The sequence below is a fragment of the Aptenodytes forsteri genome, unplaced genomic scaffold (genome assembly GCF_000699145.1).
Source record: "Aptenodytes forsteri isolate BGI_AS27 unplaced genomic scaffold, ASM69914v1 Scaffold173, whole genome shotgun sequence".
NCBI classification, from domain to species: domain Eukaryota; kingdom Metazoa; phylum Chordata; class Aves; order Sphenisciformes; family Spheniscidae; genus Aptenodytes; species Aptenodytes forsteri.
Genome location: NW_008794449.1, coordinates 3,496,909 through 3,513,009, shown reverse-complemented (window position 1 = coordinate 3,513,009; position 16,101 = coordinate 3,496,909). Strand labels below are relative to the sequence as shown.

The window sequence follows — 16,101 nt, the reverse complement described above, 5'->3', positions numbered from 1 at the left end:
GACGTGTAGATGAGGCGCTTAGGGACATGGTTTAGTGGGCATGGTGGTGTTGGGTTGATGGTTGGTCTCGATGATCTTAGAGGTCTTTTCCAATTTTCCAACCTCAATGATTCTATGATACCACACTGCAGACAAACTGAAGGACATCACTAGCTTAATCTCTAGTCAAATGCAAGGATCCGTACAGACTAACAGGGAGACATTAGCAGCACTGTTATGGAAAGCTTACAAAAGTTTTCAGAACACTCTCCACCGCAGCTGCCATGTCCACGGATCTTTGGTAACATCTTAATTTTTCCACATTAGGACCAAGATGGGCTCTAAAGGAACGACACCATCGTGAATTAAGGCAAATTATCAAGAGAGGTTAACGTGAGAGAACAAGTCAAAGGCACCATCGTTTATCATTTTGGCAGGTAACGTGGCTGGAAAATGCAGTTTTTCTAACAGGGCACCAGGCACGTGACACACTGATTAAACAGTAAGGGAATATAGCACCAAATCATTGTAATAAAGTGAGATCATCCTTTTATTATGTCCTAGCTAATCATGTGTAAATCTACTGGTTTATTTCATTGTCCTTTGTGAGTAAAAAGGGAAAGATTTTTGATATTATGCTTAAGGGACCACTGATTTATCTATTTACCAACCCGCTGGGAGGTGTAACTGATTTGGATTATTCTCCCTGTCATATGCAGCAACTTCCAACCGCTTAAGCCTAGGAGAGAAAATTAATGACACGATTAACCTTTCTGCAATTGAAATGAATCTACCAAGTGGCAGACAAGAGTCCTGTTCACGCTTTCATCTTGGGTATCACACAAGGCCACAGGTCAGCCCTCAGAAAAGACAGCAACCAGCCCTTCATCCTCCACGCTTCCATCTGACCTCCTGCTCCGAGCCTTTTCCAAAGGAGGTTCAACACGAGAGACTCGGCCATCAGCAAGGCCAGGCAAACAGTTCCCCTGTCTATTAAAAAAAATAAAGAAGTTACACAAAGTGTTATTTTTCTTGGAGGTTTACCCCCCCCTAAAATCATGTTACTATAATGCAAAATTAGATCTGGGATTTTCAAAAGAATCTAAAGTAATTAGTTGCCCAAGTCCCACTGGATTGCCAAGGGAGTTAGATCCTAAATGCCTTTGGCTCTTTTGGAAAACCCCATCCATCACAGAAATTCATACGATGGCTCAATAAATACTACAGAAAAACAAGTACTGAGTTGAGCACAGTTTCAGAGTTATTTTTACAGCACTTTACAGGGCCCCCTCAGCCTCTACTACACTGGGCATAATAGGTACCGCCACCAAGTCTTCCACCAAAAAAGCTTTGGGAAACAACATTTCACCCACAGAAACCATGGTAAAATTGATCAGTGACATTACATCGCACGGTAATACCAAAAATTAAAGGCAATACTCCAGTAAATAAAAGCACCAGAGCCACATCACTCAAAACCACAGTGTCTAAGCTAAGCACACATCTATTTTTCATTCTCTTCTCCTAGTGCTGCTCTTTGATGTTTTTTCAAGCCTATGCTATAAATGCAAAGCAGAGGGAGTCCAGCTTTTATTGTTGGAAAGAATGAATTAACAATGCAACAGATTTTATTATTATTTTAATCAGTTGCCAGCTCACAGCTTCACTGAGAGTACACCAACAACCACACATTTCTTAGGCCTTTTCCAGTAAACGAGGACCCCAAAGAGCTTCACAAGGCATTTAATTACATACTAAGAGTAGAACGACTGTATACAGGCCACATTTAATTAACTAATTCCCTCATCTCCCCCTTTTCTCAGGTGAAAATGGGTTTCCATGGTTCCTAGCATGGACACAGTTACTGTCTTCTCCAGTAGTTTGCTTACAAGCAACAATTAACATGTGGATTCTAGAATAAATACTGCTGTTATTTTTGCATGCGTATTCTGTATTTTGATAGATATGGGTCTTTCCTGTTCTTCAGGTGGGTCTTCAACACTGCAACATTTGAAACTATATATAGGGCCGTGCTGAAGATGCATATTCGAAGGACAGGGAAGAGAAAAATAAAGGGCTTGTCTACAGACCACCAGCTACCAAGCCTTACGGGGGCTACCACCACTTGTATTTGCTGCATGAAATAGGAAGCTTCAACATCCAGTCTTACCAACTTCAATCGCTGACTGATCAACCATAAATATGGCAAACTGATTTTGTAGCGTAGAAGTGAAAAGCAGTCTTGTCAAGCCTAGAAGCTCAAGCTGGATGACTGCAACAGAACAATTTTGCATACGAAACCGATGTGAGACCTACCATCTCTGAAGCTTGCACATCAAGACAAGAGGAACACTGAGAAAGGAGGGAAGGGAAAGACTACAAGTATGAAACACAGATCTAGCAAAACCAAAACATTTTCAAGTTGCTCCTCCTTAAAGATGCAAGGTATTTACTACAGGCAGAAGACAGAATGACCACAAAAATAAAGTGCCATCAATATTATTTTTCTCTCTTTTGGGGAAATGGGGTGGTTACAGAAGATTCTCAGCTTTCTGAACGCTGATTTCTCAGCGTTCCTAGTGGTCAGCTTTTGAAGCAAATCTTCAAAGTTAAACCTTTAAACAGAGGGAATGCATATTTCAATATTGAAATTTTACTCTCAAATTGGAAAACCCACTGCGGTCCTTGGTCTACCAAACCTGTAGGGCCACTGATATCGGGAAATGATCAGGCTTACTTCTCCCATTCCGCATTTGCTCCGGTATATGAGACTGGCCAGCATGGGGCAAATTGAGAATTAAAATAATCATGTTCCTTGAAACGAAGCAGTACTGACTACATCAATTCCTTTTTCCTGCTTCCACAAGTTCAGGATTTGGGCTCTTCTGTTATCATCAAGCTCATTTTCTCCCGATCTCTCTAAACCCTGTTTTGGTGGCCGTGTTTGGTGAAGGCATATGGGTTGGGAGTTCCGCAGAGCGCAGCCTGCCAGGGAAAAGGGGGTTGCAGAAACACACTGTACAGTTATTTAGAATTTATGTAAATCCCCACATGAATTTCCATTACCTACTGCTGGCTCTGGGCCAGTCAAAACATGTAGATGTACACGCTATGTGCTTAGAGAAATACCCACTAAATGATCATGCAAATCAGTATCCCACTTGATAAGGCAGACAAGTGCGTATTTCACATTTAGAACTTGATTTTTGGTGTTGTAAATGACAAAAGGGTCCAATCAGCAGGCCCGTCATACCTTTACGTATCGAGAGCTAAAACCAGTTACTGATTAGTAAACCTTCTCCAAAGAGTCTAAAAGCATGTAAAACCAACAAAAAAATAAAACTAGATTGTTAGCTACATGAAACAAAATTAAATTTTTATTTTAGTTCAGATTTTTGAAATAGTCTTTTTTGTTCATTAAAAAAAAAAAAAATGAAATTGGAACATTTATAATAGAGAAATAAAAACCAGGCCATTTAAAAGTCTGTCTGTGTCATATTGGCACTTTTGAAGCACATGACATCGGCACTTCCCACAAAGAAAGCAAGACAGAACAGAGGTATGAAGTGCAATTCAGATTTTCCATTTCAGCCACCAGAATAGAGAGAAAGCGGCTTCTCCCAAGTTTATTTCCAACAAGTCAATCGGGATGTTTTGGGTTTTTTTGAAATTCATGTTTAGATGTCAAAAAATGCTGACTTACAATGCCATTACCAGAACACCGCTGAGCCTAACAGGAGGATTTGGGGGCGGAGGGGGTTGTTTGTTCTCAACGTAAATTGGGAGTTTGTCATTTCCTGCAAAGCACGCAGGCTTCGAGCTCTTCAGCCTCTCCCAGTCCAGAGATCACCGGTGAATCATCAGCCACTTGCTGGTGGTTTGTACGTACGCATTTGCACGATATATATAGAAGCAGAGCCTATGTTCTCTTACAGCTGAGTACTTTGGCTAAAACTTGGTGAAAGCCTTGTACAGCTGAAATTGCTTAAGCCAAAGAATAAATGCAAACTAAGTAATTAAGAAAAAATATTAAGGCTGATTCTATGCTTAAACACTTCCTCACCATGTCCTGCCAGTCATGTACATGCCTTCAAGCATCACAGTCCAACCACTTCAGACTCAAGTCTTCATTATCTCTAACCAGAGTTCACACTGTCCATTGAAACACATACATATATAAACCCAATGACATATTACTCAAAAATCACCGAGAGCTATTTGCAGACTTCCTAAATAAAACCAATTCAAAAGGGCTGGTCAGCTGATTCTATGCTTAAACACTTCCTCACCATGTCCTGCCAGTCATGTACATGCCTTCAAGCATCACAGTCCAACCACTTCAGACTCAAGTCTTCATTATCTCTAACCAGAGTTCACACTGTCCATTGAAACACATACATATATAAACCCAATGACATATTACTCAAAAATCACCGAGAGCTATTTGCAGACTTCCTAAATAAAACCAATTCAAAAGGCAGCTGGTCAGCGCAACCATAAAAAAAAAGTACAAAATAAACAAAATATCGAAGCCCGCAGATCGCCAGCAAAACAGTCATCTCCAGTTTTTGCTGGGTGCTTTGCATATTCATGTCCTGATTCTCAGTGGCACAGAGCATCCATAACACCAAGAGAAACAAACAAAAAAAAAAAACCTTAGAAACTCTTACGAAAAACAACAAAAGCCTCACACAATATACTCCCCTCCTTCTACAGCATCGAACCAGGCACACCAGAAATAATAAAAATACTTCCAAACCTTTCCGTTTGTTTCACTCATTCAAACGTTAGCTCCCCCATGTGTAAAATACAGAATGGCATCACCCTGGTGAGATCAGATGACTAAGTCACTGTGATGATGAGAAGCGTGCTGTGAAGTAGATGTTCCTAAAATGTTTTATGTATACTACAAGTGATACACAACACATTTCAGAGTGGTGCCTATGAGTCCAGAGCTGCAGCAGCAACAGCTTCCAAGTGTATGTGCGCAGACTTGCAGTTGCCTTCGCAAGTGATAAGGAGCTGCTGTTGTCCCACCTACAGTGTTAGGTCCTCACATACGCACGTCCATAAATGCTGCACCTCCTCTTCTTGCTCGGACCCTGGAGCAAGGCTGAGAGCGTGGCGTTGATGAAGAAAGGGAAAGAAGGAACAAAGATGGTGGGAGAAGTGTAAAGGGATGCACGTGTGTGAACGAAGAGCAACAAGAGGCAAGTAGCATGGCTTGCAGAATGAATGAGAAAGCAAAGAAGAAATTAATACCCTTGCAGCCCCTTCTGAACCTAACAGATATAACCTTGACAGTTTCTATCTGAGCAGGGCTGAGCTTCTTGACGCACGTCACCTCAGTCCTAGGAGTTCATTGCTAGGGGCTCATCTGCAAACACGCCTGTCTATGAGCAAAACACAAAGAAAGCAAGATAATGGAAAGAGAAATTTTAGAGAGGATTTTTGCTAATGCAATTCTGTAGTTTCCTACGTCACAAATAATTACTGGAAAAAAGCATGCAGGCCCCCCAAAACAAAGTTGAGATTTCTTATCAGGAAAGAAACAGCAAGAGCTGGTAACCTTCAGGAAAAAAAAAGATTTACCTTACGATTTTGTAAATGTCACGCATGGTAAATGCAACAAGTACACAGCATGGAAGCAGAAAGGCTTTTAAGCAAAACAGTTTCCAAACATTTCCCTCGGATATCAGCTACTCTCTAACATTAGCAGGAATTTGCCTGCATGAATCCCTCATGTACTGCTGTCAGATTAGATGTCTTGCAGTGAGGACATGATGAGCGTTTGGCCTTTTCCCGTTCACAGTATTTTTATGATGCTAGTAAGAGTACGACTCACTGCCTTTAAAGCTAGTCACACAGGGACTAAGTGTGAATAAGCTCAGCACATCAAAAGAGACGTGGTTTTATAGTCCTATAAAACATGTCTACAAATGCTGAAGAACTGCTTGTAGTCTCTCCTAATTCTAGCTGACAGCAGGAATAAAGTGCATTGGACATTGATAATAACAAAAAAAAACAAAAAAAAAGGCACATCAGACCTAACAAAACCGTTCCAGAATTAGGGAAATGGCTAAAATGAAAGATACTGCACATATCTGCAGGCAAGTTTCCATTTCTTCTACGTCATCCCATTAATTAACAGTTCCAAGAAGATGAAGGCTAATAAGCAATTTACAGGCTGGAAATTTTGCAAGCTTTATTTAGAATACCTATATTCCTGTTGGCAATTTGAAACACAGACTTCACATCAGGTGTGACGGCCATTTCACAACCTTCTTAGCCTTTCTCAGCAAACTTTCAGCTCACAAAAGAAAGGCTTCCAAGTGATATCACTGGAAGAAAGGTTGCAAAAAAAATTCTGTGTATAAAATAGAAAGCATCTGACAGTGACCCAGGACTCAAAAGGCAAAGGTTTCATTCCAACTGCCAAATATCAGAGTAGGGAACATGTCATTCCCCCATTCTATGTTCCCAACCTTTTCCTCAGCGCAGACTTTCTCTCAGCCTAACACCTAGCAGAGCTGACTTCTACTTTCACAACTATGCTAAACAGCTTTTTGAAATTATTTACTGATGGGGCTCTTTACAAGCATTTGTGCACCTTTTTCCTCCTTCACAAGGCCATCTAAGTACATGCTTTTAACTCACATGGATTTAGCTACTTAAATATTCAGGCATCAACTCCAAAAACCCTTTAAAACTATAACTTTGTAACTATGCTCAACTATTAAAAGGAAAATCCACCTGAAATGAAAAGCCCTTCAAGTACAGAGCAGCTTGATGCTCTACAGCACGGACAGAAGAGGATGAGTTTTTTCCTTGCTCACATACCTGCAAACATTTCATCAAATGAGCTAATCTTTTTTAAAATCTCCCAAACCATAAGCTCGGTGACCTCTTCTGCAATAAACTGCACAAGTGACTGTACACTGCTCAAACAATTCATTTTTATGCAGGGCTTTATCTCTCTGAACTTTAGAGTAAACGTTAATGTTTATGAAATAAATTGGATCAACAGCTCCAGGATAAAAATTACTCTCGAAACAAAAGCTGTTAACGCAGTAGTATTCGCCCAAACTTCTGCTGTGTCACCATGCTAATATAGCACAGTTCAGTTAACAAGGACCATTCCTGGGAAAGACAATAATTCAATGTTCATGGCCAGCTCAGCTCTGGACCTCTTCCAGGTACCTGTTACCAAAGCAATTCAGTTAGTTTTAAACACACTTCAGTTCAGCCAGAATCATCCAGTTAAAGAGAAAACAGATCGATGTCGTGCATTTCTACTTCATATTCTTTGTTTTTAAAAGGACGGTATGCCATTGCTATCTTGTTCTTTACCCTTCTAGCTGCATAATACATCCCAATGCTATGAAATCTCTTTGCACTTGCCGACACACTTTTTCACCTTTATCAAGGCGATTTCCACCATCCCGAATTCCAGGTGCACCTTCTTAAGCGCTTAAGAAAGGTACCAAATTACTTTCTGTTTCAAAATGTAAGGAGAAGACTTGAATTATTAGGTAAGTTGGAGCAAATCTATAAAACGTTTTAAGAGAGAGGGGAGGCGGGATAGTACATAACTTCTTGGCAAGACCAAAATTTAAAGAAATACCTTCCTGCAAAATAACCTTGTCCCTTCTTAGATTCAGAAAGGTGACACACTTTCTGGACCATAAACTTTCACAGAAATTCTCATGCTCTTAGTAGTACATATTTGCAGAAAAAGAGAGTTGTGTAACACTAACTGCTCTGGGTTTCTTAATGCATGCTCTGAGTTCACTTCAAATAAGAAACTGGGGGGGGAAGTACCAAGTAACCTACTCTAATTATCTAAATTCCATTTTTAAATATCAGCATCCTGGAGAGTAGAATGCTCTCTCTCCCTCCTTCACGCACCCAAGATTGACCGAAACTATACTTTTCAAAAGCTGCAGACAAATCACTTTCATGACCATCGTCCTCTCAGCTAAATGAGACACAAGCATTAATGAGACAAACCAGTCAGGAGTCCAAGGGCATCAGTTCCACACATTTAAGTCCATTTAAAAGGAACTAGAAAGACTGTCAAACACATTATTTTGAGGACAACCACGAAATCATTAAATTTCTGTAAAGAGACTTTCTGAAAAATAACGCTACTTTAGGTAGAAAATATTGCCTGGTGAACTTCCCAAATGCAACAGCAATTGCATATATTGCTCTGACATTTCAACCAGTATTTATGGCATATTAACACTAAACACCTCTCATCCAAGAATCTTATTTTACTTTACAAGTATTAACTGTGTCACAAATAGTTCATTCATCCTTTAAATGCAAAGGCTCAGCAAAAAGAGATTTGGTTACCTATTCCAGGACACACTTATCTAGCTGAAGAGTCAGACAGCATCACGGCTGCGGGGAGATTCAGAGCTCACGACTGGATATCATTCCTAAGCTCCTGCTCTTAACATCACAAGCCATTTTAGCAAGCGTTTTGCACGGCTGTCAGACCTGTGCTGAGCCACGTTGTTTTTGCACGAGCGGGTACCTTGAGGTGCCACTCCACACAGCAGCTTAGGCTGATGAAAGCTGCAGTTGCCAGGATAAACCTTTCACTTTCCTTCTTTGCGGTGCATTCCCTCTCACTCTCTCCTGTGCCAACACTGACACAGTTCAAGGACCTGAGCAAGCAGAAAACGCAGCCAGCAGAAAATACTTGGCCAAATCAACTCCCTCAAATTAGATTACTGTCGGGAAAATGAGCAACGCTGCTGGAGCAAGGAAAGCATCCTGGGCTGCGGGAGAAGAAGAAATGGCATCACAGCACAGCTGGCTTAGATCTGCATAGACTGACATGGAGTTGAACCCTCTACACCTTTTCCATGAGGATGTAGTGGGGTAAATTGAGTACTGCTGAACTCCACTGTCTTTTCCCTGCTCATCCGTGTGCCTAAGATGACCAATAATTTTTGCCATTAATTCACTTAGAAAATCACAGAGTGGCTCAGCTTACAGCAGCAGAGCCGTGAAATATATCTCCAAGTGCTCTAGCAGTACTCCTGGAGAAGTATGGCATAGCAAACACAATTTAAGTGCAGCTTTTCAGCGAGATCGCTCACAGTGCTGGCCACCAGACCTAGCTGTGTACTGCAGAACTACTCCATCTCCCTGCTCAAATCCCACATTCGCGTGTCATTCTTCCTTATAAGGAAGGATATGTCACACAGCCTCTGGACGGAGAAGCATCATATGCAAAGAAAGAGGCTTTCTCGATGAACAGTTTCTGATATCCAGCTCTGCAGCAGCAGAACAGTAGTGTGCAGGCGGAGCGTAGGCTTCAGTTTCTCTTGTCCCAGTTTCCTTATGGTGTTTCAACAATGTTTAGGCTGCTAAATCACACCATTTTTGGAAAACGCCCAAAAGCATTAGACAGAAGACCCCAAAAAAACGAAAGTAATAACTGTCAGTGTCTTCTTGGTAGACAGACCACCAAACAGCCTGCATACTTGTGCTGCTAAAGATACGATATATGTCCCAGAGCATATATGTGATTTTCCCTCCCTTTTGTAGAAGCAAGAAAATAGAAACACTCCCAAAAAAATTGAGATCCATCAACTGCAAATACTACTACTACAAAAGAAGAGAGCAACCCTTCCTTGGAGGCAAATAGCACCAGCCTAAGCTGATAACAGGATTCTGAGTACACATGGAGATGTCTTTGGTATTTTCTCCAGCAGACGGGTACTGCACTGAGACAAAATAGCTGACAGGGTGATCATCCTATCACTAGAAAGGTGACATTTCTGAAGCAGCTGAATGAACACTGGTATTATTCAGCAGGGACAGATGCCTCTCTCTCATCGTGGTATCAAAAAAACAGTGCTAAGAAAAGGTGAATGAACTGTTAAAAGTTCTGTGCTATAGATAGCAGCAAGGAAGATCCATCACACCAAATATGAGTGAACACCATAGCGTGTCCACCAGCTGTCACTCCCCCGACACCAATACCACAGGACAGAAAAGCCCTTATCTGGGCTAAGGAGATTTGGCCTAGACTGAAAAAGTAAAACAACGCAGACTATGCCGCACCCAAAACCTCCTGCCTTTTTCCAAAGCTGTACACCACTGTGCCTTTCACACAGCATAGCCTTCATGATTTAGGATGGGATGGTGCAGCGTATACATTGAATTGTGCCAGAAAAACTCAGAATTCCTTCACTGCATTGTCCTGAAGCAACTATTCATGTCAGTACATTGCTAATTGCCGTTGTAACACAGCTCACAGTTCTCTCCAGCCGAGTACTTGGTCCTACAGTCATTACGCTCTTCAGAAGGATATTCCACCCACTCCTACACTGAAGAGCTAAATTAGCTCCATGCACAAAATGCCAAGTTAAAATTTAAACAAGTTTCAAATCTCTCCTGCTGGTACGGCAATACAACTACAGGCTAAGCTGGCTCCAGTACAAGTAAATAACTTCAAACTGTGTTTTCCTGAACAAGGCTGCTCTAATATTTTGACAAACTGATTTGTTTGTTTGTTTGTTTTCTAGCACTCTGGTACCCAACTCTAAAAGGTCACTCTGTTTTCATCCTGACGAGTTCAGTATTAATTCTTCCATTCTCAGAGAAGGTCAAAAATATATAATATCTGCATGTTCAGTATCTAAACATTGCACAACATTGTGCCACCTATCTAATACTACACCACGGTGCTCGGTGCAGTTATAAGGCAGCATTCAGAAATCCAGCTACAAAAACAAGCTGCTGAAAACAACACTCTCACATTTCCCACAAAGGACAATTTCCAGCCCACCGTGAGCACACATTATTACTTTTGTACAGAACTATAAAGAGATAACCTTGTTGTAACGTATTTCACATGCAGAGATGCACAGTGTACACGTGCAAAAGATTATCCATGTGAATTGCGGAGTCATGTGATACTGTTCTAGCATGATGAATAAACTTCACTCATTACGATCTGCAGGAATTGCATCGTTTCTCTGACGCACCCCGCCATGAACCCGCTTCCTCCAAATGTTCATCCTCCCCCAACAGCAGGCACATTTAAATAAACACTTTTAAAACTGAGTTTTCTGCTCCCCCTGCCACAAACATAAGATCTCCTCTCAAAAAATTATCCTTATTCGGAAAAACAGGATAGAAATAATTTAGTCTTGGGATCAAGGGTTTTCTTACACTGTAAGGTAAAAAAAAAAAATAATAATCCGCTCCTATGAAACTAACGTACAAAAACCCCACAAGATTTGGAACAAAGAAATGGAAGTTTTCCTCCTCTCCATGTCAGTCAATGCTCATCTCTTGCCCTAAAACAGCAAGAGATTATGGATCTTAAAGTGCTGCTTTTATGAACTGTAAAAGCTCTTTTAGAAGCTTTTCTGACTCCCTCCGACACCTGTGCTGTCAGGCCAATAGCAACGAAACCTTTACAAATGGATTGTTATATTTTTCTTGGCATCTATTTTATAGAAAGCTTGGTCAAATATTTTCTCCCCAACATGGAAAGCACATTCACTCTCTATATGTGCACACCTACGCATGCTGCTGTATAGAAGTTTTGCCAATGTTGTTTTGGAATAGCCAGTATAACTCAATCCCAATTTCACCACTCATGAGGAATGAAACCATCACAAACTCTCACTGATAAGGGGGAATTACCAGCCTTGTCATTCTGCTTCACTGAAGATAAAATCTTGGAGGATTCTTACTCCCAAGGCTTTGTCCTCCTGGAACAAAGTCTGCAGAACTCAAAGCTCTTAAAGTTTTTCTAGACCTCACGGATGACAGTAAGATGGCTGGAGGCACCCCGTGCCAAGCCCTTAAGTTTAATTCTTCCCTTTAACAGGGCCAGACAGCTTCAATTCTATGACATTCTTTTGTTTAGAAAACCCATCATTAACCTCTGGCTGGACATGGTTATCCATCCTCCTGGAAAAGTCTGCAGAACTCAAAGCTCTTAAAGTTTTTCTAGACCTCACGGATGACAGTAAGATGGCTGGAGGCACCCCGTGCCAAGCCCTTAAGTTTAATTCTTCCCTTTAACAGGGCCAGACAGCTTCAATTCTATGACATTCTTTTGTTTAGAAAACCCATCATTAACCTCTGGCTGGACATGGTTATCCATCCTCCTGGATTATGGTTAAACATTGGAACAGGCTGCCCAGGGAAGTGGTGGAGTCCCCATCCCTGGAGGTATTTAAAAAACGAGTAGATGAGGCACTTAGGGACATGGTTTAGTGGGTGGTGGTGTTGGGTCGACGGGTGACTCGATGAATCTTAGAGGTCTTTTCCAACCTCAATGATTCTATGATTCTATGATTCGAAGTGAGCAATGTACTCTCACAGCAAAGGTGGCCAGCAGTATCCCGGACTGTCTTGGGAAGTTTGTTACCAGGATATCAAGGAGATGGTCCTTCCCCTCAGCCCTGGTAAAGCCACACCTGGAGTGCTAAATCCAGCAAGTGGTGGAGTCCCCATCCCTGGAGGTATTTAAAAGACGAGTAGATGAGGCACTTAGGGACATGGTTTAGTGGGTGGTGGTGTTGGGTCGACGGTTGGACTCGATGATCTTAGAGGTCTTTTCCAACCTCAATGATTCTATGATTCTATGACATTCCCAATCAAACTTTTGCAAGAGCAATATTGAAGGGAGGTGAAAATTTGTATCATAGAGAAAACTGATCAAGATTTCTTTAATAAAAATACTAACCCCTCTAGAAAGACAAATAAGTGGGTAAGGAAACAGCGGATGTGATCAAAGGCCCATACCTTACATTTACCATGTCCAAGAAGTATCTAAATTCACACCATGCACACAGTTGGCTGTATTTGTGTAAGCAAAAAAACTGTGTGAATCACTGCACAGTCAAACAAGCCTCTAGAGCAACAGCTAAATAGACCTGTGCCCTACAATGAAAAACTGTGTTAGAGTAGGAGACAGAGAGCATTTTTCATGAACAGGCCAGAGGTGGAATGACCATCATAAATCTTGCCACCTCTTGTAAATAATGCCAGGCTCATTTCTTTGACCTCCTCTATCAAATACTGGGTGAGGTCTACATCTGGGTACTATATATAAAGGCAATTCTAAAATAAATAAATAAAAAATTCTAACGTGCATGTGTTAGCCTCACAGCAAGAAGGAGAGAACAGACATGTGACAGATGATAGCTCTGCTGCTTGTGAGAGTCTCAGATACAAAGGTGAGCGGCATGGTACCAAAATAAAGCCTAAGCAATGTACAGCTTTAGTACACTACAGTTAAGAATAAGAACCAAGTAAGAAACCCCTGAAAACACGCTGGCAGCAAGTGTCTCAGCTGACTATAACCAAGCCATAACGACAAGAGAAGACAAGCGAATAGAGCTGTGACACTTCATAAGATAGGCATGACATGGTAACACAGAACAAAAATGTCACTGTTTAAAAGCTTCTGATAAATCACTTGGTAGGCAAAAGGAATCAACCTTTCTATACACCGTAAGGATTAATCCACAGAATTTTTTTTGTTGATATTTAAGCTCTCTGGAGTTTAACAGTCTGTTATAAATGTGACTGCTTACCAAAAATCAAGACAAATTCCAGCACATCTGTCTCTTGAGTATGACAAGTATTCTCTGGTATCCTGGTTATAAAAGCTGTACCAAGCTGAAAATGTGCCCACCTCAAGGATTCTTACCTGCAAGACATCTTGGATCTTCACCCACACGTCAACCATGTCATAGAGCTTGATATCACCATCATACTGGCTGCAAGGAGAGGCCACTGTTTGCTGAAGGTGTCCAAGGACGACAGAGTGCGCAGCAGCCACAGCGTTGAATTTGTCAAAAAGAAGCTCTAGCAGCTCCAGCAGCAACCTGTAAACCATCAAGACAACCTCCACTCAGTTTCCAGAAGGCACCATAGGCACACTGTCATGCAGCACATCAGAGCAGCGGGCCAGAAGGCAGAAGACTGTGACTTCATACCCTATTTTGTGACAGATGCTGCATGCAAGCAGGGAGGTCACCTAGCTTCAAACCTTCTCTGGGCTTCAGGTGACTAACTTCAGCTGTTAGCAGCTCAGGTTTGGTACCTAAATACTCCTGAGGATCTCCCTTTTCACTCCCTCCTCTATACCAGAGTTGCTCACCTTTAATGTGGTCTACTTGGGGGTATAGGAAAGAGAAATGCATTAGTAATTACACAGTAACTATACTTCAGTGCCATGATATTAGCAAACATTTTAAGTTCCCAGAGTTGCAGGCAGGAAGGGAGACTACCTGCTTTTTCTCCAGAAGTAAGAGTGTAAATTCAATAAAGACTGACTTACCCATACAAGCAGAATATAAGACACTTATTTTGAATTATGAAATGAGTAGTATGGAAGGTTTTAAACAACACAAAAGATCAGAAACCTAAAACATCAACCCTCATCAACTGTGTCAGTTATCAAGATTGTACTACTGTATGGAAGGTGCTACAGCTATAACCTCATCTAAATGTACTACACTTCACCTGCTCCTTTGGCTTCCTTACTGCTCAATTATTGTAACGTACCTTTGCAAAGTCCTAAATATTTTGTGATAAGCCAATGACTCATCACATTTTTTTATTATTTGGGGGAAAAAAAATTCTGATCAAGTTCACTGCTGCTTAATGAGCAATTCAAGTACACATGTAACCCCAACAAAATGTGAAGATAACACTTCCCAAATCCATATGTTAGGCACTTTCTAGCTCTGACAGACAGTCTCCATCACATTTTACTGCAGCAGCTTCGGAGTTAGCACATGCTTTCTGTGTCTACTCATCAGAAGCTGCTATCCCCAGAGCAGGACAGAAGATCTGCAGCAGAATCGGAGCTGCACCCACTCCTTAACCAACACACTTCAGTCTTCTGTGTTAGTTAGCAATCATTAATAAGGCGTGCATTCATGCCTCAGCCACTTCATTTCCGAGTGCTGAATATCTGCATACATCCACTCTCATCAGCTGTTTAAGCCAGCAGCTGGATAGTTAACTGGAGTCATGAAGAAGCTGTTGCACATTTGCTGCTGTTACGACCAGACAGTAAGAGTGGCCTGGCATGATGTTGTGGCTAAAACCACCTACCTGAGCCTACAGCAATCCTAGGCTGAACTTCTAGTCTGCAAAGGACTATAGCCACTACACTACAAAGGTGGCTATTGTTTTTAAAAAAAAAAAACCACTATCGGCTCTGTGTCTCATTCATATACTACAGTTTTACTTACACAGATATATATGCACAGCATTATACACCAATTTCTTGGGGATCTCATATGGGCCATTCACTTACCAATAATGTCAGCTACACAGCTCAAATGGTTAAGCAGAAGAGCACCCTGATTCAGTAAAAAGAGCCATTGGATAAGTCTGGGAGGGTAGAGTGAGGCACAGCAGAACAGGTCAAGTGGCCAGATGTACGTCATATTAAAAATAAGGATGTGTTTAGGAATCATGGTACTCATAAGAAACACAGGGACATTAATATTGCCATACCTTAAGTGACTGTAGAACTAAGACACGTCTTTACTCAAAACAAACTGGGGTGTATATCAATTTTCTTCATATTTAAGAATAGCAACAAATGCCTAAAGAAAATTGTTAGTACTAAAAGAGAAAACACTGCTTTTTTACAGGTCTTTCCAAATTTAAGTAAGACACTGGCAGGGGATAAACAGAAGTATACAGGACACGATGGTAAAGACAGCACCAGAAAAGACAGCTGTTAATATTGTTAACAGCATTACATTTTCAATACCGGAAAGTCCAGTGTGGAAGAAAAGCCATTCTCCTCTATTTTGGCTTTGTATAAAGCTTAATAACAATCCTGTCCAAGTGAAACTGAGAAGTTGCTACTGTGGAAAGACATCTTCCTCCTTCCCTAACTTCTGTTAGCCCATCACCAATGTTATCAGTGAAGGAGACAGGAAAATATGCAGATAAGGCTACCTGAAAAACACCCTCCATCGCTGTTAAGCAAGTGTCATCTCCAACCCACTCTAAGACATAGAATCATAGAATCATTGAGGTTGGAAAAGACCTCTAAGATCATCGAGTCCAACGTCGACCCAACACCACCATGTCCACTAAACCATGTCC

At 41.2% G+C, this 16,101-nt stretch overlaps 1 protein-coding gene across 1 annotated transcript in view; it reads right to left on the bottom strand.

The window, feature by feature from the left end:
- The window catches only part of EXOC4 (exocyst complex component 4), a 431,485-nt gene that overhangs the window by 342,901 nt on the left and 72,483 nt on the right, over nucleotides 1-16,101 (bottom strand). Inside the window, exon 8 of the mRNA XM_009290434.1 lies at nucleotides 13,676-13,853. Coding sequence (XP_009288709.1) covers nucleotides 13,676-13,853 — 178 coding nt within the window. The remainder of the gene's footprint in view (nucleotides 1-13,675; nucleotides 13,854-16,101) is intronic.